The sequence below is a fragment of the Moschus berezovskii genome, chromosome 14 (genome assembly GCF_049115385.1).
Source record: "Moschus berezovskii isolate FMDL1 chromosome 14, NW_MosBer_1.0, whole genome shotgun sequence".
Classification (NCBI taxonomy): Eukaryota; Metazoa; Chordata; class Mammalia; order Artiodactyla; family Moschidae; genus Moschus; species Moschus berezovskii.
This window is the reverse complement of record NC_142473.1, coordinates 19,986,183-19,999,231: the sequence shown is the minus strand read 5'-3', so window position 1 is coordinate 19,999,231 and position 13,049 is coordinate 19,986,183. Positions and strand designations below refer to the sequence as shown.

The following is a 13,049-nucleotide window of genomic DNA, read 5'->3' as shown; positions in this document are numbered from 1 at the left end:
AATGCATTTGAATCAGTTTTAATGAGGTGGATGAAACTGGAGCCTATTATACAGAGTGAAGTAAGCCAGAAAGAAAAACACCAATACAGTATACTAATGCATATATATATGGAATTTAGAAAGAAGGTAACGATAACCCTATATGCGAGACAGCAAAAGAGACACAGATGTACAGAACAGTCCTTTGGACTCTGTGGGAGAAGGCGAGGGTGGGATGATCTGAGAGAATAGCATTGAAACATGTATATTATCATATATGAAACAGATCGCCAGTCCAGGTTCAAGGCATGAGACAGGGTGTTCAGGGCTGGTGCACTGGGATGGTATGGGGAGGGATGTGGGAGGGGGGTTCAGCATGGGGAACAGATGTAAACCCATGGCTGATTCATATCAATTTATGGCAGAAACTACTATGATATTGTAAAGTAACTAGCCTCCAACTAAAATAAATAAATTAAAAAAAAAAGAATCTGCCTTCAATGCAAGAGACACAGGAGATACTGGCTCTACTCCTGGGTTGGGAAGATCCTCTGGAAGAAGAAATGGAACCCATTTCAGTATTCTTACCTGAAAACTCCCATGGACAGAAGAGCTTGGCAGGCTAAAGTTCAAGGGCAAGTCAAAACAATGAAGGACATCTCAATTTAATGAGTTGTGTGTAAACCAAATTGTCACAACACTCTTTGTGCATTTATGTGGTTCATATACAAATGAAAAGGAACACCAATGTTCTGGGAATCATGTGTTAAAAAACACTGATGTAGTCATTAAGAAAGAATTTCTGGTTTATACTATGGTAGGAGGACAAAGAGCTTGCACGTCCTCACAACTAGGGCACCTGCAAGGCACTGGCAGGGCTACTCAGACACCTGAGGGGAGGGGAGCAACTCCTGCCTAACCAAGCCAGGGGTCAGGCCTGAGTGCCTGTGGTGGGAACACCAAGTTCAAGCCGATGGACTAAGAGAGAATTTCATGTCCTAGGGAATATTAATAATGTGAGGTCTCTAGAGATCCTCATCTTGGCACCAAATTCCAGCTCTACCCAACTGTCTGGAAACTTCAGTGCTGAATGTTCAGGGCAAACAACCAGTAAGATCGGTACAGAGTGCAACCCATCAGAGAAATAAAAAATGACACAACAAAAAAGTTACTGACAAAGGGACAGGTAAAAAACTACAAGACCAAATAAATGAAGAGCAAACAGGCAGCATACTGGAAAAATAATTCAGCATAGTAACAGTAAAGATGATGCAAAGATGGATACATGGACTGAGAAAATACAAGAAATGCTTAACAAAGACTTAGAAGAACTAAAGAACAGCAATAAAAACAAAATAGATGGAAAGAACAAAAACTGAAATGAAAAAATATACTAGAAGGAATCAACAGCTGTGACAGAAAGTGAATAAGTGAGCTGGAAAATAGAATGGTGATGCAAATCACTGCCAAGGAGCAGAATAAAGAAAAAAAGAATTAAACGAAATGACACTTTCAGACCTCTAAAACAACATTAAATGCATCAACATTTGAGTTACAGGAGTCCCAGAAAAAGAAGAGAAGGAGACGTGTCTGAGAAAATATCTGAACAGATCACAGTCAAAAACTTCCTTAACATGAAAAAGGAAATAGACATCCAAGTGCAAGAAGGGTAGAGGCCCATAAAGGAAAAACTCAAGGAGAAATGCACCAAGACACATATCAAACTAACAAAAATTAAATTCAAAGAAAACATACTAAAACAGCAAGGAAAACTAAAAAAAAAAAAAAAAAATTTCAAAAGGAATCCCCATAAAATTATAAGCAGATTTTTTTCAGCAGAAACTCTGTAGGCCAGAAGGGAATGACAGGATATATTTAAGGTAATGACAGGATATATTTAAGGTAATGAAGAGGAAAAACCTACATCCAAGTTTAATCTAACACGAAAGGATCTCATTCAGATTGGATGGAGAAATCAAAAGCTTTACAGATAAGCAGAAGCTCAGAGAATAACAGCATCACCAAATCAGCTTTATAACAAAAGCTAAAGGAGTTTCTCCAAGTGGTAAACACAGGAGAAGACCTAAAAAATAAACCCAAAACAATAAAGAAAATTTTAATACTACAATACATATCAAAAATTACCTGAAATGTAAATGGATTAAATGCTCTAACCAAAAGGCACAGACTGGCTGGATGGATAGAAAAACCAGAACTGTATATATCCTATCTTCAGTAGACCCACTTCAGACCCAGAGACACATACAGATTAAAACTGAAGGCATGGAAATCAAAAGTAGCAAAAAACATATCAGACAGACTAGACTTTAGAAGAACTAGAGACTTCTCTGGTGGTTCAGTGGTTAGGAAATCACCAGCCAATGCAAGGGACATGAGTTTGATCCCTAGTCCAGGAAGATTCCACATGCCCTGAGGGTAAGGCCAGGACCCAGCTGCTATACTCTCTCCCCTAAAAGCAATTCCTACGGTTGTCTCCCATCACCCACATCTACAGCCACACTTTCCTCTTCTTTAACATCTGCACTCTGGATAATCCTACCTGCATGACTACACTGTATCATACATACATATACACTAACTTTGAATTCCTGCTGAATTATCCCATCTATCATCATTCTATATTTTTAGCTCCTTTCAAATGTGATACTGTCTTTCCTACTAATATATAAACATATTCAAGTATCTGTACCTTAGGAAATATGGGAGTAAGGGAGACATTTAACCCATGTCTCCCACATATACTTTCTATCTCTATTATATCATAATCCAGAGTCATAATTTAGTCCATGAAATCTGGCTTATAAATCCTCTTCTACAATGATAATATTCTTGATTAAGTTGCCAAAGATCTCTAATATTGCCTACCCAAAGGCACATCTTTGTCATTTTTATCAGATTCTTCTGTTTCTGAGAAACTTTCATTTTCTCTTCACTTTTCAGTATACAAAGAATCAATCAAGAGACAGCACCCAAGAAGGTATGTGGACTCCAACCAAATACAAGTTACAAGAAGATAACTGAAATCTCAGAGACCTTTAAAAGAGGCAACGTTCATGGTTGTAAAGTTTGTACTCCAAACATTGCTTTTTTTGTTGTTTTGATGGGGTTGTGGAGGGGGTAGAGTTTTTAACAGAATTGTTTATTAGTACTGAAATGTAGATCAGGATACACAAGAACTCTGAATATCTCTGGCATTTTCAATATTAACAGATAATTCAACACACAATAGAATAGAAATAGGTATTAAATAAAGACATTACAATGAAAGTTGTTGGGCATCAATGAATGAAGAATATATTATCGTTAATACCACAGTAAAGACACTGCTCTGCAACAAACAGCAGGGACAGACTCTTCCATTTGTAATGGAACACTCTAAGCATTTATAATGGCAAGCATATGCTCTGAAAATAGATCACCATGGCATCTGCAACTATCCTATAAAAAGAAAAAAGTACAAGCATTTCTCATTTTCCAGGGTTACTGCTATATTTCAAAAGCCCTCTTCAAAATTATTTTCTGAAAAGCAAAATCGATTTTCCCATTTAAATGTACTCTTTTTACAACACACATCCATACACAGACACACCCACAACAAACCCCGGCTCAAACTTTTGGAGAAAATGTAATTTAAAAAGCTCCAATAAAGTGACATTTCAGAAACCCTGAGTGTACGGCCATTATTCTTTGCCTGCTGACAGTGTTCATAGATCCCATCCCTTTAATTCTTTTCTTGCCACTTATTCTCAAATTTTCTCCCCTAAGGATCTCATGACTGTACTCAACACTTCAGAACTTGGCATCCTTCTCTTGTCCTCCTAGGCTATCACAGAAAACTCTGCCAAGGATTTTAAACTTTGTAACCTCATGTAATATTTTCCTGATATTAACATAGATAAAATCTAAATTAAGGACATCACGTTAGTTTTGCTCACACTATGTACTACTCTAGGTTTCAAACTTTTGAAAATATATTAGCTATAACATATTTTCCAATAAAACAGAATTATATACAAGCACATTTTATTTCTAAGAATAAACATCTTAAAATTATTAATCACATGGGCCAGCTACTTCAGGGCCTAAAATCAACAAAGGAAAAGAACAATAAATATGATCACCATAAGAATGAATGAAGGGACTTCCCTGGTAGTCCAGGGGCTAAGACTCTGCACTCCCAAAGCAGGGGGCTGGGCTTCAATCCCTGATCAGGGAACTATATCCCACATGCCACAACTACGACCTGACACAGTCAAATAAATAAATTAAATAAATACATTTTTTATAAAAAAGAATGAAAGAATAGATGAAAAGAGAAAAGAGGAAATCTAAAACAGAGAAAAAATTAAATATATCACATGACAACTATAAAACTGCTCACAAAACACCCACAAAAAGTAGGTAAAATATGACTAGCTAATAAAATAAAAATTAAAAAACATTTATAAAAATAGACCAAACTTCACTCACACTTACATGCAAATCAAAGAAAGTTTCTATTCCTTAAACGTATGGCAAAGATTAAAAACCTCAATAATACTACAGGCAAGGAAGAGAAAAGTCATTCTCATATATGACTGGTAAGAGTGTAAATTGATTACTACAATGAAATATATAAATACAATTCCACTCCTTGGAATTTATTTTACAGCTATATTTAACTTGTATGCAAAAATACATGTACAAAACTATCCACTGCAGTATTATTTACAGCAACACACTAGAAACTACCTAAAGCCCAACAAAACGAAACTGATGAGAAATATTAGCTTATCTCTAAGGTTTACAACAGAATATTAAAGAGACTTTAAAATGAAAAAAAAAAAGCACATACATATGGGCTGGTGAGGAAAGATCTTTAAGATACACTGATTGGAAAGAATCTTCATCTGAGTGCCAAAAATTAATGCTTTTGAACTGTGGTGTTGGAGAAGACTCTTGAGAGTCCCGTGAACTGCAAGGAGATCCAACCAGTCCATCCTAAAGGAGATCAGTCCTGGGTGTTCATTAGAAGGACTGATGTTGAAGCTGAAACTCCAATACTTTGGCCACCTCATGCGAAGAGTTGACTCACTTGAAAAGACCCAAATGCTGGGAAAGATTGAGGGCAGGAGGAGAGGGGGATGACAGAGGATGAGATGGTTGGATGGCATCACTGACTCAATGGACATGCGTTTGGGTAAACTCTGGGAGTTGGTGATGGACAGGGAGGCCTGGCATGCTACAGTTCATGGGGTCGCAAAGAGTCGGATACGACTGAGTGACTGAACTGAACTGACTGGAAAGAAACAAGATTTAGATCAGTACAGGCATCTGCTGGTGTATCCCAGGGCCCTCTGAAGACCCAACATCTGCATATGCTCAAGTCCCTTACGCAAAATGGCAGTCAGCCCTTTCGTATCCATGGGATTTACAATCAACCACGAACTGAAAATAGTTAGGAAAAAACTTCATAAAGTTTAAAAAACCAAAACCTAATCTGCAGAGAGTTGGCAACTATTTATACAGCATTTACACTGTATTTACAACTATTTACATAGTATTTACATTGTATTGGGTATTAAAAGTAATTCCCTGGTGGCTCAGAGGTTAAAGCGTCTGCCTCCAATGCGGGAGACCCAGGTTTCGATCCCTGGGTCGGGAAGATCCCCTGGAGAAGGAAATGGTAACCCACTCCAGTATTCTAGGCTGGAGTATCCCATGGAAGGAGAAGCCTGGTAGGCTACAGTCCACAGGGTCGCAAAGAGTCGGACACGACTGAGCAACTGAATGGATAGATGATTTAAAGTATATGGGAGAACATACATAGGTTTTATGTAAAAATACTATGCCTCTTTATATAAAGTACTTGAGCATCCTTGGACTTGGGTTTCTGTTAGTGTCCTGGAACCAACCTCCTGGTGGATAACAAGAGATGACTGCAATTATATGTTATCTCTTGTACAAAGGTCACAGACCCGGAAAATGGACAAGTGCCAGTTAAAATGGACAGTTGCGAGATAAAACACAAGACACCCAGTTTAAATTTTAATTTCAGGTTAAAAAACTTTTTTAGTTTAAGCATGTCCAAACACTTTTATTTCCTAAATCTGGCAACCCTAGTTATATAACATTGTGCAAGCCACAACTTCAGTTGCCTCCATTTCTGCATCTGGAAAATACCTGGGTCAGTCTATGATTTCTTCTAGTTCTAAAATCAGTTCTATGATTTTTTTTTTTTTTTTTTTTAGTTCTAAAATTCACAGGTTTTAAAGCTCCCTAGAATTCTGGTATTTTATAAAAAATTCAACATATACCCAGGATAAAGTGCAGACAAATTAACAACTTCTAATAATCCTTCACTGAATCCTTCCAATCACTGAAAACAGGCATTCTTCAAGGTCCTATTCTTGGTTTCTTACTTTATACCACTCTACATGCTCAGAAATTCTTCTTTTTGTTTCACATATACATGGATAATTTCCCTCTCCAGTCAACTGTGAAATTAATAGAAAGCTTCAAAATATCTGCAACATCAAAATTAACACAGTTAACAAAGAATACTGTCTTCAGACCAAAACATAAGCTTTTGTGAATGCCTGTACTACAGTATATCTATCAGAAGCTTATGATACAACATAACAACATGAAGCAATTACAGAACCAAAAGGAATACTAACAACATGAGACTGCTTACATGCTCTTCTTAGCAGCGGTCACAGAAGTAAATACCTACAGATTTACAGTAATACCAACTGTTAAGCCAAGCCTAATGATATCAGGAGATTCATCCCACTTCTACATGTTTCTAGCAACTGGGACTGGAGATAGTCTACCTTCTACAGTACCTGGAATGAAACCTGGACAATTATACATGTACACAGCCTCAGACATTCTCTAAACCCTGCCATGTTTATCCAATCAATATAACTGAATTTCTCCTTTCATTTCCTAGGAACAAAGCCCTGATTTGAACCAGAACCCATCTGACTGGACCTCCCATCATTCAGCCTAGATTTTGCCAGCTTCCCTCCCCTCCCTTCTACTGAAAGCTACATACCAGGCTCTATAATCCACAGCTTCAGATGAAGTCATTAACAAAAGTGATTTACCAGACTCAGGACCCCAAACCACAAAGCTTATACCTACTACTGCCACTAGTGAATCCTATTACTTCCTAAAATCTCTTCCTTTAGTGTCCCATTCATTTGGTGGTACTTTAAAACACATTTTAATGATCATTTAAGTACAGGTGAGTTATTATCCTTTGGATACACATTTTCTACTTATGGCTATTTCAAACAGTGTCAACCCTATGGCTAAACCAAGTTTCTTACGTTTGACCCACTCAACCTGGGTGTCCTGACTGAATAACTCAGCCTATATACAAGTGCTAAAGGAACAAGAATAATAAAAGCAGTTAGTGGTACTGATTTTTCTAATCATTATATGTACAATCACTATCTTAACTATATTTTGCTTTCAAAACTCTAACAATAGCTTTAAAACCTGTCAACTATCAAAGCGGATTTCCTTCTCTGCAAAACAACCACCAAAATTCATGCTTCCCTCTGCAAGATCTTTCACATATCTTTTTCACTTCATATTTGGGCTATGGCAGCATATTTTCTTTCAGTCTCCCAGACCTCCAGCAGGCATGCAATATTGACAGTTATGATTGTGTACTTAAATATGGATGAATTTCCTTTAAAAGTAATATCGCAGTACTAACAAAATCTGACCAACATAGACAGCATATTAAAAAGCAGAGACATTACTTTGTCAACAAAAGTCTGCCTAGTCAAAGCTATGGTTTTTCCAGTAGACGAGGTGAGAGTTGGGCTAAAAGAAAGCTGAGCTCTGAAAAATTGATGCTTTTGAAGTATGGTGTTGGAGAAAACTTTTGAGAGTCCCTTGGACTGCAAGAGAATGCTGGGCTGGAGAAAGTACAAGCTGGAATCAAGACTGCCGGGAGAAATATCAATAACCTCAGATATGCAGATGACACCACCCTTATGGCAGAAAGTGAAGAAGAACTAAAGAGTCTCTTGATGAAAGTGAAAGAGGAGAGTGAAAAAGTTGGCTTAAAGTTCAACATTCAGAAAACCAAGATCATGGTATCTGGCCCCATCACTTCATGGCAAATACGTGGGGAAACAGTGGCTGACTTTATTTTTCTGGTCTCCAAATCACTGCAGATGGTGACTGCAGCCAGAAAATTAAGACACTTACTCCTAGGAAGGAAAGTTATGACCAACCTAGACAGCATATTCGGAGAAGGCAATGGCAAGCCACTCCAGTACTCTTGCCTAGAAAATCCCATGGATGGAGGAGCCTGGTAGGCTGCAGTCCGTGGGGTCGCTAAGGGTTGGACACGACTGAGTGACTTCACTTTCACACATTGGAGAAGGAAATGGCAACCCACTCCAGTGTTCTTGCCTGGAGAATCCCAGGGACGGGGGAGCCTGGTGGGCTTCCATCTATGGGGTCACACAGAGTCAGACACGACTGAAGTGACTTGGCAGCAGCAGCAGCAGCAGACAGCATATTACAAAGCAGAGATATTATTACTTAGACAACAAAGGTCCGACTAGTCAAGGCTATGGTTTGTCCAGTAGTCAAGTATGGATGTGACAGTTGGACTATAGAGAAAGCTGAGCGCCGAGGAATTGATGCTTTTGAATTGTGGTATTGAAAAAGACTCTCTAGAGTCCCTTGGACTGCAAGGAGATCCAACCAGTCCATCCTAAAAGAGCTCAGTCCTGGGTGTTCATTGGAAGAACTGATGTTGAAGCTGAAACTCCAATACTTTGGCCACCTGATGGCAAGAACTGACTCATCTGAAAAGACCCTGATGCTGGGAAAGATTGAAGGGGGGAGGAGAAGGGGACGACAGAGGATGAGATGGTTGGATGGCATCACTGACTCAATGGACATGAGTCTGAGTAAGCTCCGGGAGATGGTGAGGGACAGGGAAGCCTGGTGTGCTGCAGTCCATGGGGTCACAAAGAGCTGGACACGACTGAGCAACTGAACTGAACAATATTTACCAAAATATTTCATGTAGCATATCCATTTATAAGAACTATTAAAGTCATTTAGCTTTATAGATTGCAAAAAAGCAACAAATTTTGAGGAAATATTCACTACTGAATTAATCTTTCAGCTTTTTGTTAAATAAACTGAAATGAAATACAATATATAAAATGAAACTACTGAACTGTTAAAGGTGCATATCTTATCTCTTACATCAAATTTAAGAAACAAAATCATAACAAATCTAATCAGTAACTGATGCTCTAAAAGTACAGTTCAGTGTCCTGAATCCTCTGGACCTTAGAATTCATTTATTGGTTTAGAAAACAAATGACAGAATACCTGAGAAGTGAAGATTTTGTATCCTGTAGATGTTCTTTTGTCACAGAGTCATCTTGCAAGTCTTCCTCCTGTGATTTTTCTCTCACATCTTCTGAAGTGTATCCATGGTTAGCACTGTGACTGGTTTCTAGTGGTTTTTGATTTGCATGTTTCCTGTCTCCCCTCCCAATTCGACTCCATGATAAAGTTTCTTCACTGTTCTCTGTGGATTTTCGAAAACCACAATGCACAGAATCTTGAGGGACTACTGCTGAAGATGAACTAGATGGTTCAAAATTTCTGTCCTTGCTATGAAATGACACTTCTTCATCATCAGAGGGTCTTAAGAACTTAGCTCTTAAATTGACATGAGAAGAAAATTCTTGATTTTTCCTTGGACTGTGTTCTCTTCTACATGTTTCTGAAAACACAAATCTACCACCTTTTTCATCACCACTAAACTTATCTTTAGTGATATTGTTTGCAATATCTGTTGTATTATATCTACCTCTTGAACTCTCATTATATTTTACCAAGTCTGATTTTCTACTTTCTTGACTACTGTGAGCTCTATCTGAGTATGCTGGTTTCTTCCACCGTTCTCGTCTACAATCTTCTTTCATAAATGCAGCTTTTTCAGCTTCTTTTAATTTCAACTGAAATACTTCCATTGACTAGAAAGGAGGAAAAAATCAACAAGATATGGAAAATTAAAAATGGTTCAATGACTTGTACTCCGCATGCCACTGTGGCATAATACACTGTCATGTAGTACAATGAAAGAGAAACCCAACAGAGTGGAATGAAAGACCCATACAATCATCCTAAATGACATAGGCTGAAATATATCCCCCTCCAAAGTCACACGTCAACCTCAGAATGTGACATTTGTAGAAAGGATCTTTAAAGAGGTGATTAAGTTGAAATGAGGTCACTGGGTTACTCCTTAATCCATTACGACTGATATCCTTGTAATTAGAAGAAATGTGGACACACAAACAGATAAGCACAGAGAATAAACGCACACAGAGAAAATACTACATGAGGACACAGCTAGAAGGCAGACACTTATGAATTAAGAAGAGAGGCCTCAGAATAAACCAAACCCTCTAATATCTTGATCTTGAACTTCCATTCTCCTGAGCTTTAGGAAAATAAATTGCTGTTGTTTAAGTCACCCAGTCTGTGGAACTATGTTGTGGCAGCCGGAGCAAAGAAACACATCGCTATAAAATGAGTATTTTAAAAAATATGAATAATCAATGAAAAATTACCAAATAATTAAAAAATTCTAGGAGCTCTAAAGAAGCTATTTAGACTAAATGCCCACCACTAAAACAAAACAGAATTCAGAAAACAGTAAAGACATAATATTTTTAAAGACATTTCCTACTGTCAGTGAGATTCAAGATGTTACTGCATTGCTAAAATAAAACAGACTCTTATGAAAAGAAGAGCAGTTCAAGAACAAGAAAGATAAAGAAAACTACGTTCTAAGATAGGCAGGTAGTGAGTAGAACAACAGAAAGTGTTGAATCCAAATCTGCGAACTCAACACTAGCCTAGGAATTTGCTATGCTTGGGAAAAGATAGTAAACAAATATAAGTTATAGCGAAAAGACACATGGACAATTAATTCTACAGAACGTGCATAAACTTTCAGAAGGAAAAACCAAAGACAGTAGAAGCATTAACAAAAAAATTTCCCCAGCTAATTTTCTACATCCAAAGGTCTCATCCAACAGCCTTTGGGGAAGGAAGAAAGTGAAGCATACAGAAACTCATACATAAAAAAATCCTAATTCCTGAGTCTCAAAATTCATGCAGAAAATAAATTTTTCACAAAGATCAGATCAGAGGAAGGAGTGAATGTGAACGAGGAAACAAATGGGAGTGAGGTAAACAACATTCTGTCAGCAAAGGAAAGGAAGTTAAGACTTAACAACTTTTCACTAAGGGCTAGAAGATAATGAAGTGAAGATGAAATTTTGAAAAATAATTATATGGTAACAATTCTAAATAAAGAATTCAATTCAGTCAAATTATCTTTCCTTGACATATACAGAAGAAAGGCATTTTCCGAAATACAACATATCAGAAAGTACATTACTTACTAATTCTAACGGAGAAATTATGCAGTATCATTAAGCCAAACCGTAAATGAATTAGGGCAGGTATCTTTGAAAAAAGGAATGCAGGCCATAAACTAAATGGCAAATGTAATGGTTAAGTCTAAATAATTGTTCTTATAGTTGTGAAGAATACAACTGTCAAGGATAACATGCATATTTTTTACACTTATAGTAAACTGTAATTAAAATTTTAAAATATTTCCATAAAACCTGAGCGTTGAGATGGAAAGTCATTATCTTAGACAAGGCAGAGATAATCCATTATATTTTATCAAATTATTGCAAAAATCTAGGCTTAACATGTTTGTTAAATTTAATGACAACGTGAACAGAATGAAAATGATGGCAGTAAAGGGGGCTATTTTCGCAGTTTAAGCATTGCCTTATAGGCAACTTTTTTCTTTCTTGGTGATACATAAATTAACGATGTCTTTATAATTAGTGGCTTCTAAAATTCAATAAAATATGGTAATAACAAAAACAACAAAAACAGTAGCTGACACAATTTATCCAATGCTTATCATACTACACTTTTGAATCATTTAAATTGGGTCTACACAGAATGTCTAGGTGCAAATTTATTCATGAATTTCGTAATCTTGGTTATTTAAACTCTGCCTCAGTTTCCTCATCTACCAAATAAAAATAATAGTATAATTGTGGCTATTAAATTTAATTATACATGAAGTAATACAACAGTAGCTGGCAGATGAAAAGCATTCAAATTATTATTAGTGCTCACAACAATTCTATGAGAATGATACTAATAATCGTGTCTTTAAAACAAAAAATAAAAATGAAGCTTAAGATCACACAGCAAGAGTAACAAACCTGATACTGAAATTCAAGACTATTTAACTACAGAGCGAATGTTTTTAACCGTTATGTCAAAATGCCTAACTCTTTGATTCTTAACTGTTCCAGAGAATTAAGAAATTATGTAAAACTTCAAAGTTTCAAAAGTAAACTTATAATAACCCTTAAAAGATAAAAAGAAAACTAAAGATAATATACTTATAAAGTATAAATGCAAAATAAAATATTAACAAATTTAATTCAGTAGTATATTAAACGCCATGATCAAATAGGAGTTACAGAATCCAAGAATGAACCGAAGATAGAAAGTATGTTCAAGCAATTCATCTCATTAACAAAAGAAAAAATAATTTTATCTCAAAGGAAATCAAGACAATTATTTCATAAAAATTAGATACCCACTCCTAATCTAAAAGCCAATTAACAAAAAAGCAACTTTCAATAAACCGTGAATGCAAAGATACTTTTTAAACATAACAATCTTCATCTTAAATGCACTTAAACACAGAAGAAAAGTGTCCAAATCAAAGTCCTGAAATCCTATTTCAAGAATACAAGAAAGTTTAAATACTGCAGTGCTGAGCAGGAAAAAGTAATCAATATTTCCATGTAACTATTTTCCTAGATAAGCCAGTTTAAAAGAGCTATAGATGTAATGACAAGAGTTTTTAAAAAATGGGCAGACTAATACCAGGCAAGTCAGAAAACATAAAGGAATAAAGATTCAACATATACTTGAAAAAAATAAAAAATATACTAAGGATA

General features: G+C 36.4%; 1 protein-coding gene across 2 annotated transcripts in view; it reads right to left on the bottom strand.

Moving 5' to 3' along the window:
• CWF19L2 (CWF19 like cell cycle control factor 2) overlaps nucleotides 1–13,049 on the bottom strand; it is a 175,345-nt gene that overhangs the window by 88,867 nt on the left and 73,429 nt on the right. For both annotated transcript variants that reach the window (XM_055422941.2, XM_055422942.2), the window contains exon 8: nucleotides 9,358–10,010. In XM_055422941.2, coding sequence (XP_055278916.2) covers nucleotides 9,358–10,010 — 653 coding nt within the window. The remainder of the gene's footprint in view (nucleotides 1–9,357; nucleotides 10,011–13,049) is intronic.